This window comes from Bos taurus, chromosome 10 (assembly GCF_002263795.3).
Source record: "Bos taurus isolate L1 Dominette 01449 registration number 42190680 breed Hereford chromosome 10, ARS-UCD2.0, whole genome shotgun sequence".
NCBI lineage: Eukaryota > Metazoa > Chordata > Mammalia > Artiodactyla > Bovidae > Bos > Bos taurus.
The window spans coordinates 58,863,836-58,881,197 of record NC_037337.1 but is presented as its reverse complement, the minus strand read 5'-3'; the positions used below and the strand labels follow the sequence as shown (position 1 = coordinate 58,881,197).

General features: G+C 35.6%; 1 protein-coding gene across 7 annotated transcripts in view; it reads right to left on the bottom strand.

Annotated features, from left to right (window-relative positions):
• DMXL2 (Dmx like 2) overlaps positions 1-17,362 on the bottom strand; it is a 166,861-nt gene that overhangs the window by 23,843 nt on the left and 125,656 nt on the right. For 5 of the 7 annotated variants that reach the window (XR_003036856.2, XM_059890857.1, XM_024998035.2 and 2 more), the window contains 6 exons: positions 16,466-16,730; positions 10,275-11,356; positions 9,682-9,873; positions 6,030-6,106; positions 4,407-4,534; positions 1,917-2,165 (listed from right to left, as the gene is read on the bottom strand). Coding sequence is in view for 6 of the 7 variants with exons in the window: in XM_059890857.1 (XP_059746840.1) it covers positions 1,917-2,165; positions 4,407-4,534; positions 6,030-6,106; positions 9,682-9,873; positions 10,275-11,356; positions 16,466-16,730 (1,993 nt within the window). In the remaining variant the exon portion in view is untranslated. The remainder of the gene's footprint in view (positions 1-1,916; positions 2,166-4,406; positions 4,535-6,029; positions 6,107-9,681; positions 9,874-10,274; positions 11,357-16,465; positions 16,731-17,362) is intronic. The other 2 variants (XM_024998038.2, XM_059890859.1) reach the window with 1 other exon arrangement.

The following is a 17,362-nucleotide window of genomic DNA, read 5'->3' as shown; positions in this document are numbered from 1 at the left end:
TCCACCCAGCAATTAGAGTGGGTCTTTTAAACATCTAAATCAGATTACATCACTCTTCTGCTTAAAATCTTCCAGTAGTTTCCTATCTTCCTTTAGAATAACAGTGATAATAAATGACCCATGAAGCCCTAAGGGACCTTGCCCCCAGTTACTTATCTCATCTCTGACCATACTCCCTGGCTCAGGATAGCCATCTGGCCAGCACAACAGTTCTTGGAAAAAGTCAAGTTAGTCCAACCTCATGACTTTTGCACTCACTTCCCCATCTGCCTGAAATGCTCTGGCCCCAGGTATCTGGACAATCTGATCCCTGACTTCCTTAGGACTCTGATCAAATGTCATCTATTCAGAAATGTGTCTTTTGACCACCCTAACTAAACTCTTCCCACCCCCTTTTCCCTCATCATTCTCTGTCTACTCACTCTGCTATATTTTTATTGTAGTTCTGACCATACCTGAAATACTATGATTTGTTAATTGTGTGTTTACCTGTACTAGGTGTAAGCTTCACGAAAAGTATGGGGTTTGTCTGTTTTGTTCACCATACCCCAAAAGCCTGGCATATGGCAGGTGTACGTGAATGTAAACATGAATATGTCCTCAGAAGGTTAAGCATGATGATTTGATGAGTGAATTACCATGAAACAATAATAGAAAACTCAGGAAGAGAAAAGAAGTGATTTGGGAGGAAAACTTTTCAATTTACAGTGGATTACAACTGGAAAGGAAGATGGAGATGAGTCATCCATATGTAACAGGAGTGGAGACAATGGGAGTCAGTAAGATCATCTCCCTTACTTTGATTTACATGGGAACTTATTCATTTGATTCGATCTTGGGCACCAAGGACACAGGTTAGAACCTGTACCTTTAGCTAGTGGCTCTCTGAGCCACTATCTCATCATCTGTAACATGAGCATTTCTATGGATGAATTAAGACAGGCAATTTCTGTGTTACAGCACCAAGGTGGAAAACGTTCCCATGGCATCAGTCTATACCTTACCATCCTACCATCTTAAAAAGTGGACTAAAAATATATTCTCATCCCTAAGAAAAAAAAAAAAAAAAGAGCACAGAAAATGGAATTCAAAGACCATGTGCATGATTGGAAGAGCCTGAGTATGACCATGAACTTAATCTGAAGCCAACTACTGGTATACTCTGTAAGAACTATGAGGATTTATCTAAATCTTCTCTACTTAAAAACTTTTTTTTAAAACTTTTAAAAAATAAGTGTGATATCTTAAAATAAAAGCTGAGAAAAGAATGTGGGTTGCAAAAAAAATAATTCTCAATTAATATTTCTACCTTTTAAACAAACACATTGCTAAAGAAAGTTCTAAAGAATATTGACTAGGATACAGATTAGCTTACTATTCCATAGTTAAGAAATCTTTAACTTTCCATGCTATGTTACAGATAACACCCTTAATGCTTTTACTTATTTCAATCAACAAACCTTGAGTGTTTTTCTTATGTATGCCTATATATCATGGCAATGAGTTCGGACCTAACTCAACTTTGTGCATTACGGAAAGTCCAAAAATTTTAGCCCAGTTATTTATGATAATGACCAAAACTTATTAATAAAGCTTTTATAAACTCAAAATCACCATGATAAACTATAAAAAAATAAAAACTATCCTTTTCCACGACCTCATTCCTCAACACTATTTCCTCACTTAACTTTACCTTTCCTTTTTTCTTTTTTATTCTTTTCAAATTTATCAAAAAATGTTACACTGAAACTGTACTCTTTATTCTAATATGAGATTATTTATTATTCTAAGACTGATTATACATTAAACATCACTGATTTTCAAAACAAAAATTCTTAAAACATTAAAAAAACTTTAATTTTCATATAAGAAACTATTTATACTTATATACATTATTGTTATCAAATTTATCTTACCTGAAATATTTTCAGATTGTCTTTGAGGCTTCACAACAAGTTTCACACCTCCTCCAAAAACAGCAGCCCACATTCGGTTGTTTAATGGGTGGGCTGCAAGTCGAAACAATTCATTGGAGGAATTTGTGGCAAGAGCATGTATCAATAAACTCAAGTACACAGCGACAACAGCTTCACACAACAAAATATTCAATTTTGGCTGGTCTTCATCTTGGGCTGAACTCAAGAGATTAATAAGTGAACTCACACCTGTAAGGGTATATAATATTAAAAGAAGTCTATCAGCATAAAGCTCCAGAAGGGAAACAAATCCAAATCTGCAACTGAACCACAATTATGTATCTATATTATACTATATATATAGTATCAATATACACACATGGAGATATATATATAGATAGATAGACAGATACACATATAATTCCACAGTTTTCCTCCACTTATGCATGCATACTCAGTTGCTTCAGTCGTGTCCAACTCTGCAACCCTATGGACTGTAACCCACCAGGTTCCTTTGTCGATGGGATTTACCAGGCAAGAATATTGGAGTGGGCTCCCATTTCCTTCTCCAGGGGATCTTCCCAACTCAGGGATTGAACCCAGATCTCTTACATCTCCTGCAAAGCAGGAGATTCTGGGTTCAACTGCAGAGCCAGGAAGATCCCCTGGAGAAGGAAATGGCAAACCACTTGAGTGGTCTTGTCTGGAAAAATCCCATGGACAGAGGAGACTGGAGGGCTATAGTCCACGGGGTCATAAGAGTTGGACACGACTTAGTGACTAAATCACCATCCATAGTTTGAACAACAAAATAAATGATAGAAATTGTTTATAACCTACAGACTAAAACAGGAATCCATTCATCCACAATGAAATAATAAATGAGTGAATAAACAAAAAGAAGAGAAAGCTCTTCCTTATATCACAATTTCAACTAATACGTAGAAAGAAGCATAGAATTAGAAAATCACCACTGAGTAATCTCCACAGTTATATTTGATTTAGGCAGGAGTCATCACTGAACATTATAATTAGCAGGTAAAAGTATGACATTTTACACAATCCTCAAACACTCTCTTCAAAAGATACTTATGAATTGCAAAAGAGAATAATTTTACAAAGGAGAAATCTGGCAGAAACTACCACACAAAGTGGTCAAAGTTAATGGCACCAGTGCTGGGACCAAAGTGGCATCATGTGCCTCTTGCTATTTTGCTCTGAGAAGGGTACAATCTCTCTTCATAATCTGAATCTAATATTAACATCAGAAAAACCGAAACATAAGAACATTCTAAAAAATAATTGGCTAGTACTCCTTGAAAGTGTCAAAGTCATGAGAGACAAAGAAAGGAGGACTGCATATTAGAGGAGATTCGTGAGACAATACAACTAAGAATACAACATGGAAGACTTCAGTGAGATGATTGGTGAAACTGTCAAAAAAAAAAAAAAAACCCTACAGGTTAGACAACAGTACTGTATGTATCAATATTAAGATGCTGAATTTCCTAACACATCCTAAATTTTGGTAACAATGTTATATTTAATAAGAGAATGCCTATTTTTAGGAAAGATAAACTGATATGTGTAAAGGGGCATCATTTCTACAATTTATCCTCAAGTATTTCAGAAAAAAAGTATATATATATATATCCACACAGACAAACAATAAGTGAGGGAGAGAGGAGGAATGAATGATAAGGCAAGTATGGTAAAATGTCTACGTTGGGAAATTTGGGTGAAGATTATACAAAAATTCTTTGTACCATTTTTGAAACTTTTACAAGTTTGAAATTCAATAAAAAGTCAAAACAACAATGTTTGGAGAAACATGTATAAAAGAATTTTAAATATACACTCTGAGTCTGTCACTTCCTCCATTGCCCCTCTTTACAAAGATCATTAACATGTAATCATAGACATAGATTAACAGTAGAAATTTATAAAACTACAGTAAAAATTAAATGACATGGCAAATGAGGAAAGGATGATGAGAGCAGAGGTTTGAAATAACTGATACTGAGAGTGAGAAAGAGCTAACCAGAGGGAAAGGACTGGCAGACACCATGACATATGTGTCACAGGACCGTCACTCCTGTCCTAAATATACCAACATCCTGAGAATAACTGTATTCTGATACATCAGTGAAAAAACCTGTGTGATACTGGCTCTCTAAGACTCTAACTCAGGATATCTAAGGATAAGAAACACAATTGTGCTCACCCTTGGGAAGATGTTAAACCTTGCTTTTTTTATGCTGGTCAGCACAGCTGGTTTTTGAAGCCTTAACTTTCTGAATCTTCAGACAACATTACAATACTTAAGAATTCCTAATCCATGGCAGAAAATATCATCAAAAACAAACAAACAAAAAGTGATTCACCAAATCCACAAACAACAACATTCAGGGAACCAGTTAGTAGTTTTGTAAAAAGGAGTTTCCAAATAGAAAATTTAAACAAATATAAAAACAGCACTGGAGTTCTCACCAGGCCATTGAGCAGGAGAAGAATTTGGTGTTGCATGTTCTTCAATGCTTTCTGTCCTTAGTCTTCGACGATCACTTAAAAGAAGCCCTTGATAAGCCATTCCTGTAAACTGGTTTCCTTCTGTTTGACTGCCAAACCAAACAAAATTCTGTTATTTATTATCCATAGAGGTAATAAGCAAGTATACCTTAAACACACTTTTTAGATAACTGTAGCAAAAACAAAACTCTTAAAACTGAATTCAATGTTCCAATAATAACTTATTTCAGAAAGTTTTTTAAATTAGTTACAAATATTTATTGATAGTTTTTTACAAGAAAATACCAAATGTTCTATTTGGGCAGATGACATTTAGTCTTTAAAACCTTTCCCAAATGCCGCTTAAAACTTAAAAATCTTTTCCATATTCACTTATTTGTATTTTAAAAGTCTGCTGTAAGGAGATTACTGTTGGTACCAGGAATATCAGAAGTTTCAGCAACTATGTTGTTGCATTCTTAGTCCTGCCAAGTTGTGCAAGCCCAATTCTGAATTAAAAGGTCAACTAAAATCTGCAGGAAACTATTTTAGAAAAACCTAAAGTCAAACATGCCCAAATATTTACTTTCCTCATCTTTATGGAGTAGGGGAAATACAAAAGAAAATAAATCTGACTTCTCAGAGAGTCAATCACAGCCTAAGAACTAGAAAAGATATATTTAAACAAAATGTATTTGGATTCTCATCTGGCACCATTTGAAGCAGTGACTGATATCAAACAAATTGTCTTTGATCATTAAGGTGATCACTGTCAACTAAATAAACTCTTTCTTATTTACACTTCCAAGTTTTGAGAGTTCACTTAGACATGGCCTTACTAGGCCAACATCAGAGTTAGGCCATTTTGAGAGAGTTAACTCCTTATGCAATAACAGTCTTCCCACAAGAGGCTGCTGAATTTATAAGAAAAAAAAAAATCTAGATACATGTTTAATATATTTAATGTGATTCTATTTATAGTACAAATTTTCATTTATTAACATAATTCATTTAAGTCTAGGTCATCTTTCTGACTGATTCAATTTCTTACTACTTATATTGCCCCGGTCATTAAAATATAAAGTATACACTGATGAAGGCAATTAGACATTTAACAAAATTTCAAACCATTACATCTATTGATATCACTTTTAAAGACTGATACTGAAATAGGTAAGTAAAATTGATTTTAATAATTCAATGCTAGGAATGTACTTTATCATTTTTCAAAAGTTTTCCCTCTTTCAACTGAAAAGCAAACAAACAGGAACTAATCTAATGCCAAAGGAATAGCTCTTAACGGAGAAAAAAATTAGAAAACTTCATATTATAAATTACTTTGGATAATGGATACTTCTTTTCTTGAAAACAAAAAGAAGATGGTGATGATAATTTTCCTTTACCATCTGTCATTTTCTACTTGTCTCTGTTGTTACTAGGTGATTGCTAAACTAAACAATTATTTTCTAATTCTCATAAAGTACACACGGTGGTCATATTCCAGGATTTTTCAGTCCCTTGGAAGCAGAACCTTAATATAACTGTGGTACAGTTTAATGTTTTTGCTGTATAAATACTATTTGGGTGATTTTTTTTTTTTTTTACCTGTAGCTATGACTGTCACATAATGCTTGGTAAATTGATGCAGAAAGTGATGCTGCTAATGAATGAAGTGTGTGCACCTAAAACCAAAACAGCCACAATTACATTTTGTACTGATATTTCTACAAACAGTAGTAGGTTAAAGATCAGAAAATATCCAAGAAACTAGCAATATCATAAATAAGACTAGATCCTACATGAGACTACTAACTCTGCCTTAAAGCTTCTAAAACAACACTCACCTAATTTAATATGCATTCTTACAACAAAGTTAACTGATTTATACACATATTTATCAAATATTCATTACTGTGAGCCTGCCGTTTTGCAGGCCTTGAGTAAAGTGTCAACGTTCACATTGCTGGGACTGTCCTAGCCTGCTAATGAATAGCTTAAATAGTAATACTCAAAAAAAAGAGAACCAAAATTAGCAGACAATTTTCAGAGCTTTTATTTAAACTTGCCTTATTAAATTCCCCTTGATGAAACTGAAGAACTGATCTTATCAGTAAGAATGAATTAAATGTTTAGAAAATGTATCAATCACTGTGTGAAATGGTTAATTTTCCAGAAAGCAAGACATCCATCCACTTAGAAGTAATGCAGTCTGAAAATTTTAAATTTTGATAGTTTAAAAAATTATCAATATAATATCAAAACCTACAATGCCATGCTGAATCAACACTTGATTCCTACAATCTTAAAATCTGAAGGGATCTTAGAAATAGTTTCATACTTTTTCAAAGCTTATCCAAATTTCCTGGAACTAGAAATGTTAACTTAGATTACATTAAATGCCAACGTAATTATAAGCACTGAATGAATTTTCTACTTTTCCATATTCACCTATCAAATAATTTAAGTAATCTCAACAGGGGCTTCCCCAGGTAGTACTAGTGGTAAAGATCATGCCTAACAATGCAGGAGATGCAAGAGACATGGGTTTGATCCCCGGGTCAGGAAGATCCCCTGAAGAGCATGGCAACCCCCTCCAGTGTTCTTATGTGCAAAATCCCATGGACAGAGGAGCCTGATGGGCTCCAGTCCACAGAGTCGCAAAGAGGTGGACACACCTGAAGCGACTCAGCATGCAAGCAATAGGATGACATGACCAGTTAATCTTGGGTTCTTCAGAAGCACACACTACCAGAGACTGAATGCGCATTTCATACAAAAAAATTTTTAAGTAAAAATGCTGGGGAACTGAAATGACATCAGCCACTGGAACTGGAAAAAGCACAGGACAAATACACTTAGGCTAGTACAGAGGAAGTTTGATCAACTCTCCAGATCCTGCCATCCTCCCTAGGGTTTCTTAGCATCTACCTGCTTTTACGTTTTCAGCATAGGATACAGTTTTAATTTGGGGTAGTTAATTCTGTATATTGTCACCCTGATTATTTACTTATATGCACAGTACATCATGAGAAATGCTGGGCTGGATGAAGTACAAGCTGAAATCAAGATTGCTGGGAGAAATATCAATAACCTCAGATATGCAGATGACACCACCCTTATGGCAGATAGTGAAGAAGAACTAAAGAGCCTCTTGATGAAAGTCAGAGAGGAGAGTGAAAAAGTTGGCTTAAAGTTCAACATTCAGAAAACTAAAATCATGGCATCCGGTCCCATAACTTCATGACAAGTAGGTAGGGAAACAGTGGAAACAGTGTCAGACTTTATTTTTGGGGGCTCCAAAATCACTGCAGATGGTGATTGCAGCTATGAAATAAAAAGACACTTACTCCTTGGAAGGAAAGTTATGACCAACCTAGACAGCATATTAAAAACCAGAGACATTACTTTGCCAACAAAGGTCCATCTAGTTAAGGCTATGGTTTTTCCAGTAGTCATGTATGGATGCGAAAGTTGGACTATGAAGAAAGCTGAGCACCAAAGTATTGATGCTTTTGAAGTGTGGTGTTAGATAAGACTCTGGAGAGTCCCTTGGACAGCAAGGAGATCCAACCAGTCCATCCTAAAGGAGATCAGTCCTGAGTGTTCAATGGAAGGACTGATGTTGAAGCTGAAACTCCAAAACTGTGGCCACCTGATGTGAAGAGCTGACTCATTTGAAAAGACCCTGATGCTGGGAAAGATTGAAGGCAGGAGGCAAAGGGGACGACAGAGGATGAGATGGTTGGATGGCATCACCGACTCCATGGAGGTGAGTTTGAGTTAACTCTGGGAGTTCGTGATAGACAGGGAGGCCTTGTATGCTGTCGTCCATGGGGTCACAAAGAGTCGGACACAACTGAGCGACTGAACTGAATTCTGTCCATATTCTCATTACCCTGAATTACTGCACAGTTTCCAACAAAACAAAATCCTCAGGCAGATACCAATGAGAGTACTTTCACTGGGACTACTTCTAATCAATCATGGTTTTCCCCAAGATACTTCCTGAACTTACATTTTCATAATATCTCAGCATGTAAGGAACAGTTATAAATATTTCTACATAATGATTCATTTAAACAAGATGGGGATCTAAAGGAATGTGTGTTAAGAATACTGCATAGAAAATGAATTAATTTTTCCAAAAAAGTATCTGCCTGTCTTAAAGGAAGACAGTAACTTTTCCACAAGTAAGAAGAAGCTATTATATTAGATTCAGGTGTACAGCATAGTGGTTCAATATTTTTATAGATAATTCTAAAATAATGGCTATATTTTCCTGTGCTATCAACCTAGATAGCATATTGAAAAGCAGAGACATTACTTTGCCAACAAAGGTTCATCTAGTCAAGGCTATGGTTCTTCCTGTGGTCATGTATGGATGTGAGAGTTGGACTGTGAAGAAGGCTGAGCGCCGAAGAATTGATGCTTTTGAACTGTGGTGTTAGAGAAGACTCTTGAGAGTCCCTTGGACTGCAAGGAGATCCAACCAAGTCCATTCTGAAGGAGATCAGCCCTGGGATTTCTTTGGAAGGAATGATGCTGAAGCTGAAACTCCAGTACTTTGGCCACCTCATGCGAAGAGTTGATTCATTGGAAAAGACCCTGATGCTGGGAGGGATTGGGGGCAAGAGGAGAAAGGGATGACAAAGGATGAGATTGCTGGATGGCATCACTGACTCGATGGACATGAGTCTCAGTGAACTCCGGGAGTTGGTGATCAGGGAGGCCTGGCGTGCTGCGATTCATGGGGTCGCAAGGAGTCGGACACGACTGAGTGACTGATCTGATCTGATCTGATCTGATATCTTTGTTGCTTAATTATTTTATACTAAGTATTTTACACTTAGTTGTTTATATCTCTTAACTCCCTACCCCTAATGTGCCCCCATACACATATGCCCACTTTGTTAACCACTGTTTGTTTTCTATGTCTGTGAGTCCATTTCTATTTTGTTACATACAGTCATTTGTTTTAGTTTTTTGATTCCACACATAAGTGATAACATACAGTATTTGTCTTTCTATCTGACTTATTTTACTTAGCATAATATTCCATCCAGTGTGGCAAATGGCAGAATTTCAAGAATGTTTACTTTCAACTTACATTCATTGGACAGTCTTGAACTGATCGGACTCAGAAGGCAGCAAATAAGAATACTTTAAATATTTCTTCCAAGTTCAAACTGGAAGAGTAGTATAACTTATTTACCTTCTCAGTGTGTACAGTATCAAATGATCATAAACTTTACATTACCTTCACATCTTCAATACTGGGATGAGGTGGTGTTTTCATCTGAACAATAGTATAGAGTATATCATGGATGTGATTATTTAAGTACAATACAGGATTAGCTATGACTGTTTTTGTTGAAGCAATACTTGCTGAAAGCAGAGGTAGAGTGGTAGGCAGTGGCAGTGGCGACTGGAGCTGCTTCACTGTAGTTTCCTGTGAGTGACAGTGGGTTATTTTTTCCAAAGTGGTTAAAATGAAGGAGAAAAAAAAGCAATTAAGTTATATGATAAAAATACTGGCAGTAAACATTTGAGTAAAAGCAGTATGTTAATGTACTTGCTCATTCCACAAAAACTGGTGTATCAGGTACTATGCGAGATGCAGAAGGTATAGAGATGAGTTTGACAAAGCTGTGCTCTCAAGCTTTTAGCCTACTTCTATTTATCAAAACTTTTGTCTAAAAATATGTATGCACAGTGTAAATATCTGCTTCTATGAATAGAGGAGCTGATCATGTTAAAATTAACTGGTAAAAAGAGCTTTAAAACTATAAATGAAAGAGTTACTGAAATTATTAAAATAACCAAGATTGAGAACAAATGTAAGGTTGATACCTGCTGTGATTCTTGTAGCAAGAATTTGAGCTCCATTCGTACTGAGGCCAGACCACCACCTTGGGCTCCGTGGAGGCTACAGTAACTAAGAAACACTCGAAGGAGGTCTTGGTTCTTGTGCAGCCATGACTTCCGTCTTTCCGCGTGCTCTCGTTTAGCCTGGAGTCTCCGCCTTTCTATCTGGTGCCGCTCATAGGAGCCAATATCCGGTTTATCCACCTTCTCTTCCTGATCTAGAAGATCACTCTCTCCTTTGGAATACATTTTACTGGCATATTCTTTAATAACCGATTCATGATTACATATTTCATGCAAGGCAGCAATTTCCTTTTCAAGCCAGTTGTAGAGCTGAAATCTGAGTTTTCCTCCATCTACTTCATAACCGGTAGCCAATGTTCTTAGTTCAGTCATAAGGATCTTTAAACAAGCTCTGAATTTTAGTTGTTCAGCAATCACATCAACTTCAGTATCACCTTCAAGATGATCCTCTTCCTGAGGGGTCAATAACACGTTAGGGTCTGGAGTTTTCTGATCTTCTTGTCTATCTTTTTTCCCGATATCTGTACTTTTCATTACTAAACCAACAGCATCTTCTTCCTCTTCTTCTAAGGCACTATCATGCTCTTCACCCCAATCAAGAGTAAGGGGTTCCTCTTCTATCCTTACCACTGGCTGACTCCAGTCAATCTGTGATGAAGTGACATTTGACCAATCAGTGCCAAAACTTCTATCACTGTCGCTCAGAGTTTTTGATTCTGAAGGTACACCATCCATCTTTTTAGAAATGAAATCACGCTGATCTTTTTTTGAGGGTAAGGCAGACACTTTGGTAACTTTTGGAATTTTGGAGAGTACCTCCAAGGCTAAAACAGGGCATCCAACTTTAAAATGAGCATTTGCTGTAGTAAAGAATAATTTTCTTTCTATGAGGTTAATTTTATCAACAAAGTTCTTCTCAGTTTTGAGACCTACAGTTGCCAAAGTTCCTTCAGGGGAGACAAGGTTTCTTCGAATAAGCAAAGGATGAGTTCGAAGGTAGTTGTAGAAACTAAACACCACTGGGTTACAAGACTTGATGATAACTATAGAAATCAAACAGAGACAATTGCAAGGTATGATGTTAATTTGTAATTATATTACAAAAGAATAAAGTGTGTCAGCATTTCCTCAAAATAAAGGAAACTTAATTATTAACCCAGGACTAGTTGAACTATGGTACATCCACACAATATAGCTGAAATTAAAATTTCCCTGTGATATCCAGAATATATTAAGTGAAAGTATATATAGTAAGCCATCTTTTATTTAAAAAATTAGAAAAATTAAAAACACATCTACACACACACACACACATTTTTTAATAGAAAAAAAATACACAATTTTTTTTCAACTGGTCCCCTAAAAAGGGAGGGTAAAACAGGGTAGAAAGATGAGGAAAGATGATAGATTCTTCTAAAAATACCTTCATTTTATTTCAAAACCACTTAACGTTTTATATAATTCTAAAAGGAAATTTACTTTTTAAAAATTTACAATCAAAGCAAAATTACACAAATGATTGTTTGCATCAAGCTGGTACCATAATCATAAGACAGGAACTAAAAAGTGACTTAAAAATAAGTAATATGACTGACCATCCTGAGTCATATATACCATCAAAACAAAAAACTGAAAAAAAAAAAAAAAAGCTTAAGCTGTTCTCAGTAACCATGCTGTTGTAAAAATATCTGCATCATTACTCTGAAACTATTTTATATATATATATATATATATATATATTATATAAAACAGCAAATAATTATGTTAATGTCATAAGAATCCAAGCTTTTCATGATACACATTTTTGAAATATCAGAACTCTATATCTGAAATTAGAAATGTCAGTGTGAACACATGTACCTCAGGGTGGAAAATTTTTACTAGCTTCATTCATTGAAATAACCTAGGAACAATGGCCACGCCTGCAGCAATGGGGATCCCTGTGTTCAGGCTGTGGTGTCTAAATATCACTCCCAACAAAAAGGAACCAGGATTCTTTGGAGGATTGGTCATTTCCAGGTCTTGGGCAGGACATGTATAATATGAGCCTGAAACATCTTACCATACCAGAAAGCAAAGAAACTATCAAAGAAAAATGTCAAATGCAAGGACTTAAAGAGGCTCTGATAATCTGAGCATCCATAATAATAACCTGCAATGGATTAAAACACAACTCTATCTTAATCTGTGAATTCAAAATAACCTTAAAAAATGAAAGCTAATTGGTCACCTTTCTAGGATGCTAGAGAACCAAGCTATTATTTTGAAAACTAGTAAATAAGAATCAAACATTTATATTCCTTTTACTATGTATACAACTGGAATTGAGTAATCAAGTCATTGCCAAGGGAGACTGTACTCTAGAGAAGCATTCCAGCTCAAAAATGATAAAATGACAAATTTAGAATATTGTCATTTTACAAAAACTAATGTAGATGGCAGTCACTGATAGCTGTTAATTCCACAAAAAGCAAAATAAGCTGACATTATGAGTTCCCTGAGGGTTTCCCTGTTGGCTCAGATGGTAAAGAATCTGCCTGCAATGCAGGAGACCCAGGTTCAATCATTTGGATGGCAGGATCCCCTGGAGAATGGAATGGCAACCCACTCCAGTATTTTTGCCTGGAGAATTTCATGGAGCACGCCATGGAAGCATGCCAGAGGAGCCTGGCGTGCTACAGCCCATGGGGTCACAAAGAGTTGGACACAGCTGAGCAACTAACATTTTCAAATGAGTTCCCTGGTGGAAGTGCTCTACCCATCTATTAAATATTTCTGCCAAAAAAACTACTAAAATCCTCTAAAATCTTACTTACCAATTTATAGGAAATACAGAGAAACAGAGGGGGAAAAAAAAACATTAAATGAAACAACAAGAATACAACCAGCAAAATCTAAAACTCAGGAAACTACAGGACAGACAATCTGACTTCTTTAACAAATAAATTCGGGGGTGAGGCATGCTGCAGTAACTAAATATGGATGAAAACTGACATAAGAGGCACCTCAACCAATCACATGATACAGGCCTCACCTGGATCTTGGGTCAAACAAATCAACTGTATAAGATTTTATAAGACAACCAGGGAAATCTGAACACTGAGGATTTGATTACTCACAAAACTGTGTTATGTGTTATAACTGATATGTGCTATGTTTTTAGAGTCTTTATTTTTTAGAGATGCATGTTTTAATATTTACAGATGAAATGATCTGTTGGGTTTGCTTCAAAATATATCTATACAGTAAGTTCCCTAAATACAAACCTTCACACTGCAAACTTTCAAAGATGTGAACAGGCATTTGCATGTCTAATATAAATTAGTTCACATGTTTGGTGCACTTTTCAAGATACATATAATTAAAAATGTTTTATTATTTTTTGTGTTTGTTTATGTATTATTTGTGTGAAAAATATTATAAATCTATTACAGTGCAGTATTAATACAGCTGATTGTGTTAGATGGGTATAACTCTTTATGTATACATTAAAATTTCCCCAATAACAACCTCTTAAAAGTTAACCTGGAAAATATTAAGAAATAAATAGAATCTGTAAAAATGTGTACCTTTTATTAAAATTTATTAAATTTATTATTTAAAATTTATTAAAATTACTTGGGCAGCTCAGATATTTTTCTTCTAAAGGTTTTATTTCCTTTGCTTTAATTTTTTTTTTAATATTTACAGTTGTCCCCCTCTTGCCTGCAGTTTTGCTTCCCACGGTTTCAGTTACCAGAGGTCAACTGAGGTTTAAAAATATTAAATGGAAAATTTCAGAAGCACACAATTCATAAGTTTTCAATTGCGAGTTGTTCTGAGAAGTAAGATGAAATCTCGCACCATCCTGCTCCATCCTCTCCAGGACAGGAATCATCATCCTTTGTCCAAAGTGTTCCACCCACTAGTCACTTAGTAGCCACTGCGATTATCAGATCCACTATCAGGGCATCAGAGTGCTTGTGTTCAAGTCCCCCTCATTTTATTTAATAACAAAGAGCCCCATATGCAACAGTAGTTATGCTGGCAGTTCATCTATGCCAAAGAGAAGATGCAAGTGCTTCCTTTATATGAAAATTTGAAAGTTCTCTATTTAACAAGAAAAGCAAAAAATTCATAAGCCAAGGGTACTATTATCTATGGTCAGAAAAAATCTTCTATCCACAAAATTGTGAAGAACGAAAAAGAAATTCATGTCAGTTTTCCTGTCACACCTAAAACTGCAGATGTTATGGGCACAGTGCATGATAAGTGCTTTGTTAAGATGGAAAAGGCATTAAAATTGTACGATAAGATTCTGAGTGAGAAAACCCACATTCCCATCTTTCATTACAGTATATTGTTGTTATAATTGTTCTCTTTTATCATTAGTCACTGCTGTTAATCCCTTACTGTGCCTAATTTATAAATTAAACTTTATCTCATATATATATGAAAAAACATAGTTTATATAGGATGTGGTACTATCCACCGTTTCAGAAATCCACTAGGGGTCCTAGAACATAATCCCTGTGGATAAGAGGGGACTACTGTATTAAATTATTACACTTCTTTTTTGTAAAGAATAAAATAAAAAATGAGCCTGAATCTCTTTATTCATTTAAGCTCTTTAAGTATTTAAAAATAACACATAAAATTATAACTAATGAAAGTACAAAATGAAAAGTAAAAGCTTGTATCTCTCCCTCCTATTCCTAAACGGTAACCAGTGCCAATTTAGTTTATGATTTGTTCCAGAAAACAAAAAAGAGAGAGGGAGCGGGAAACCAGACAGCATGTGTGTGCACACAGTACGTGTATGTGTGCCATATGCACATAAATACAGGGACCATATTGGTTTTTTTCTTTGTTTTTTTCGAAATGAGAAATTTAATACATTTGTTGAAATTAACACTAAAGTACAAGTCTAAACAACACAAGATATGGAAGGAAAATGATGTCTCTTCTATTTATTTAATTGGAGGCTAATCACTTTACAGTATTGTAGTGGGTTTTGCCATACATTGACATGAATCAGCCATGGGTGTACATGTGTTCCCCATCCTGAACCCCACTCCCACCTCCCTCCCCATCCCATCTCTCAGGGTCGTCCCAATGCACCAGCCCTGAGCACCCTGTCTCATGCATCGAACCTGGACTGACGATCTGTTTCACATATGACAGTATACATGTTTCGATACTATTCTCTCAAATCATCCCACCCTCACCTTCTCCCACAGAGGCCAGCAGACTGTTCTATACATCTGTGACTCTTTTGCTGTCTCGCATATAGGGTCATCGTTACCATCTTTCTAAATTCCATGGAATATTACTCAGCCATTAAAAAGAATACATTTGAATCAGTTCTAATGAGGTGGATGAAACTGGAGCCTATTATACAGAGTGAAGTAAGTTAGAAAGAAAAACACCAATTCAGGACCATATTGTTCTATACCTTACTTTTTTCACTGAATACAACATACATTAACACATCACTCTACCTCACTTACCTCACTTTTAATAGCATACTGTTTCTACAGTATGGATACATTATAATTAATTTAACTATTCTATTATTGAATACTTAAAATGTTCCATTTTATGATTACTGCAAACAATGCTAATAGATACCTTCCAAATGCTTCTAGGAAAATAAATTATTTGGGATAACTAAGAGAAAGTTCATCACACAAGAATAAAGTTTTTGTAGGCCCATACATCATACCAACTATGTGTAACAACCAAAATATACACTTTTTTAGAAAACTGGCTATTATACATGGAAAGAGCTATGCAATGTGGGAATATTCTGTATGCTTCACTTTAATATATATGAAATTAGAATAGTATGGTAATCTTATATACCTTGATATATAGCTATGAGAGTAAAAACATGTGTGAAATCTTCTTAGTACTACTAAAATTATGATAACAAAATGCCAGATTCAATTACAGGTAGTAAGTGACTGAACTTCTAGCCACATAAAAAATTTTGACGCTGATTTCTCAAAGCTGAAAAGTAAGTCTGGCAACGAAGAGGGCAGGGGTTGGGGTGGGGTGGGGCGGTGTGTGTGTGTGTGTGTGTGTGTGTGTGTGTATTATCTAAGTATATGTTATCTATTCAGAAACGGCCTTTTAAAAAAAGAGAAAGAGAAACACATAAAATGTCCTACCTTGATGTTCATCATCCTCCTTTGGTGTCTGTTCTAATAACGTGTCCAATGCTCTGGTGTAATCTTTCATTACCCAGTAAGCAAGACTACGGAGGAAAGGATCAGGATGTAATCTTTCACAATCGAATCCTGAGCCATCCTTTTGGCAACCCAAAATCTTCTGATTTAGGATGGACAGATAAGTGGAAGAAGTCTCAAAATCAGATTCATATAAACGGGCAATTACCATGGCTAGCTGGATATCTTCCATTTTTTCAAGACATACCTATAAATTTAAATATTAATAAATATTTATTTAATGATAATTATTTAGAGATATGAAATATCCCACTGAACTCCTGAAATTATCCACTATTTATATTATCAGAGTAGAGGAAAGAGGTCCAGAGGTTGAGAGAGTGATTAAGAAATAGCAAGAAATTTAAGAAACTAGAACTTAGTTTGCCGGGAGAAATATCAATAACCTCAGATATGCAAATGATACCACCCATATGGCAGAAAGTGAAGAGGAACTAAAAAGCCTCTTGATGAAAATGAAAGAGGAGAGTGAAAAAGTTGGCTTAAAGCTCAACATTCAGAAAACTAAGAACACAGCATCTGGTCCCATCACTTCATGGGAAATAGATGGGGAAATAGACGGCAAAACAATAGAAACAGTGTCAGACTTTATTTTTCGGGGCTCCAAAATCACTGCAGATGGCGACTGCAGCCATGAAATTAAAAGACGCTTACTCCTTGGAAGGAAAGTTATGAGCAACCTAGATAGCATATTGAAAAGCAGAGACATTATTTTGCCAACAAAGGTCCATCTAGTCAAGGCTACGGTTTTTCCAGTGGTCATGTATGGATGTGAGAGTTGGACTGTAAAGAAAGCTGAGCACTGAAGAATTGATGCTT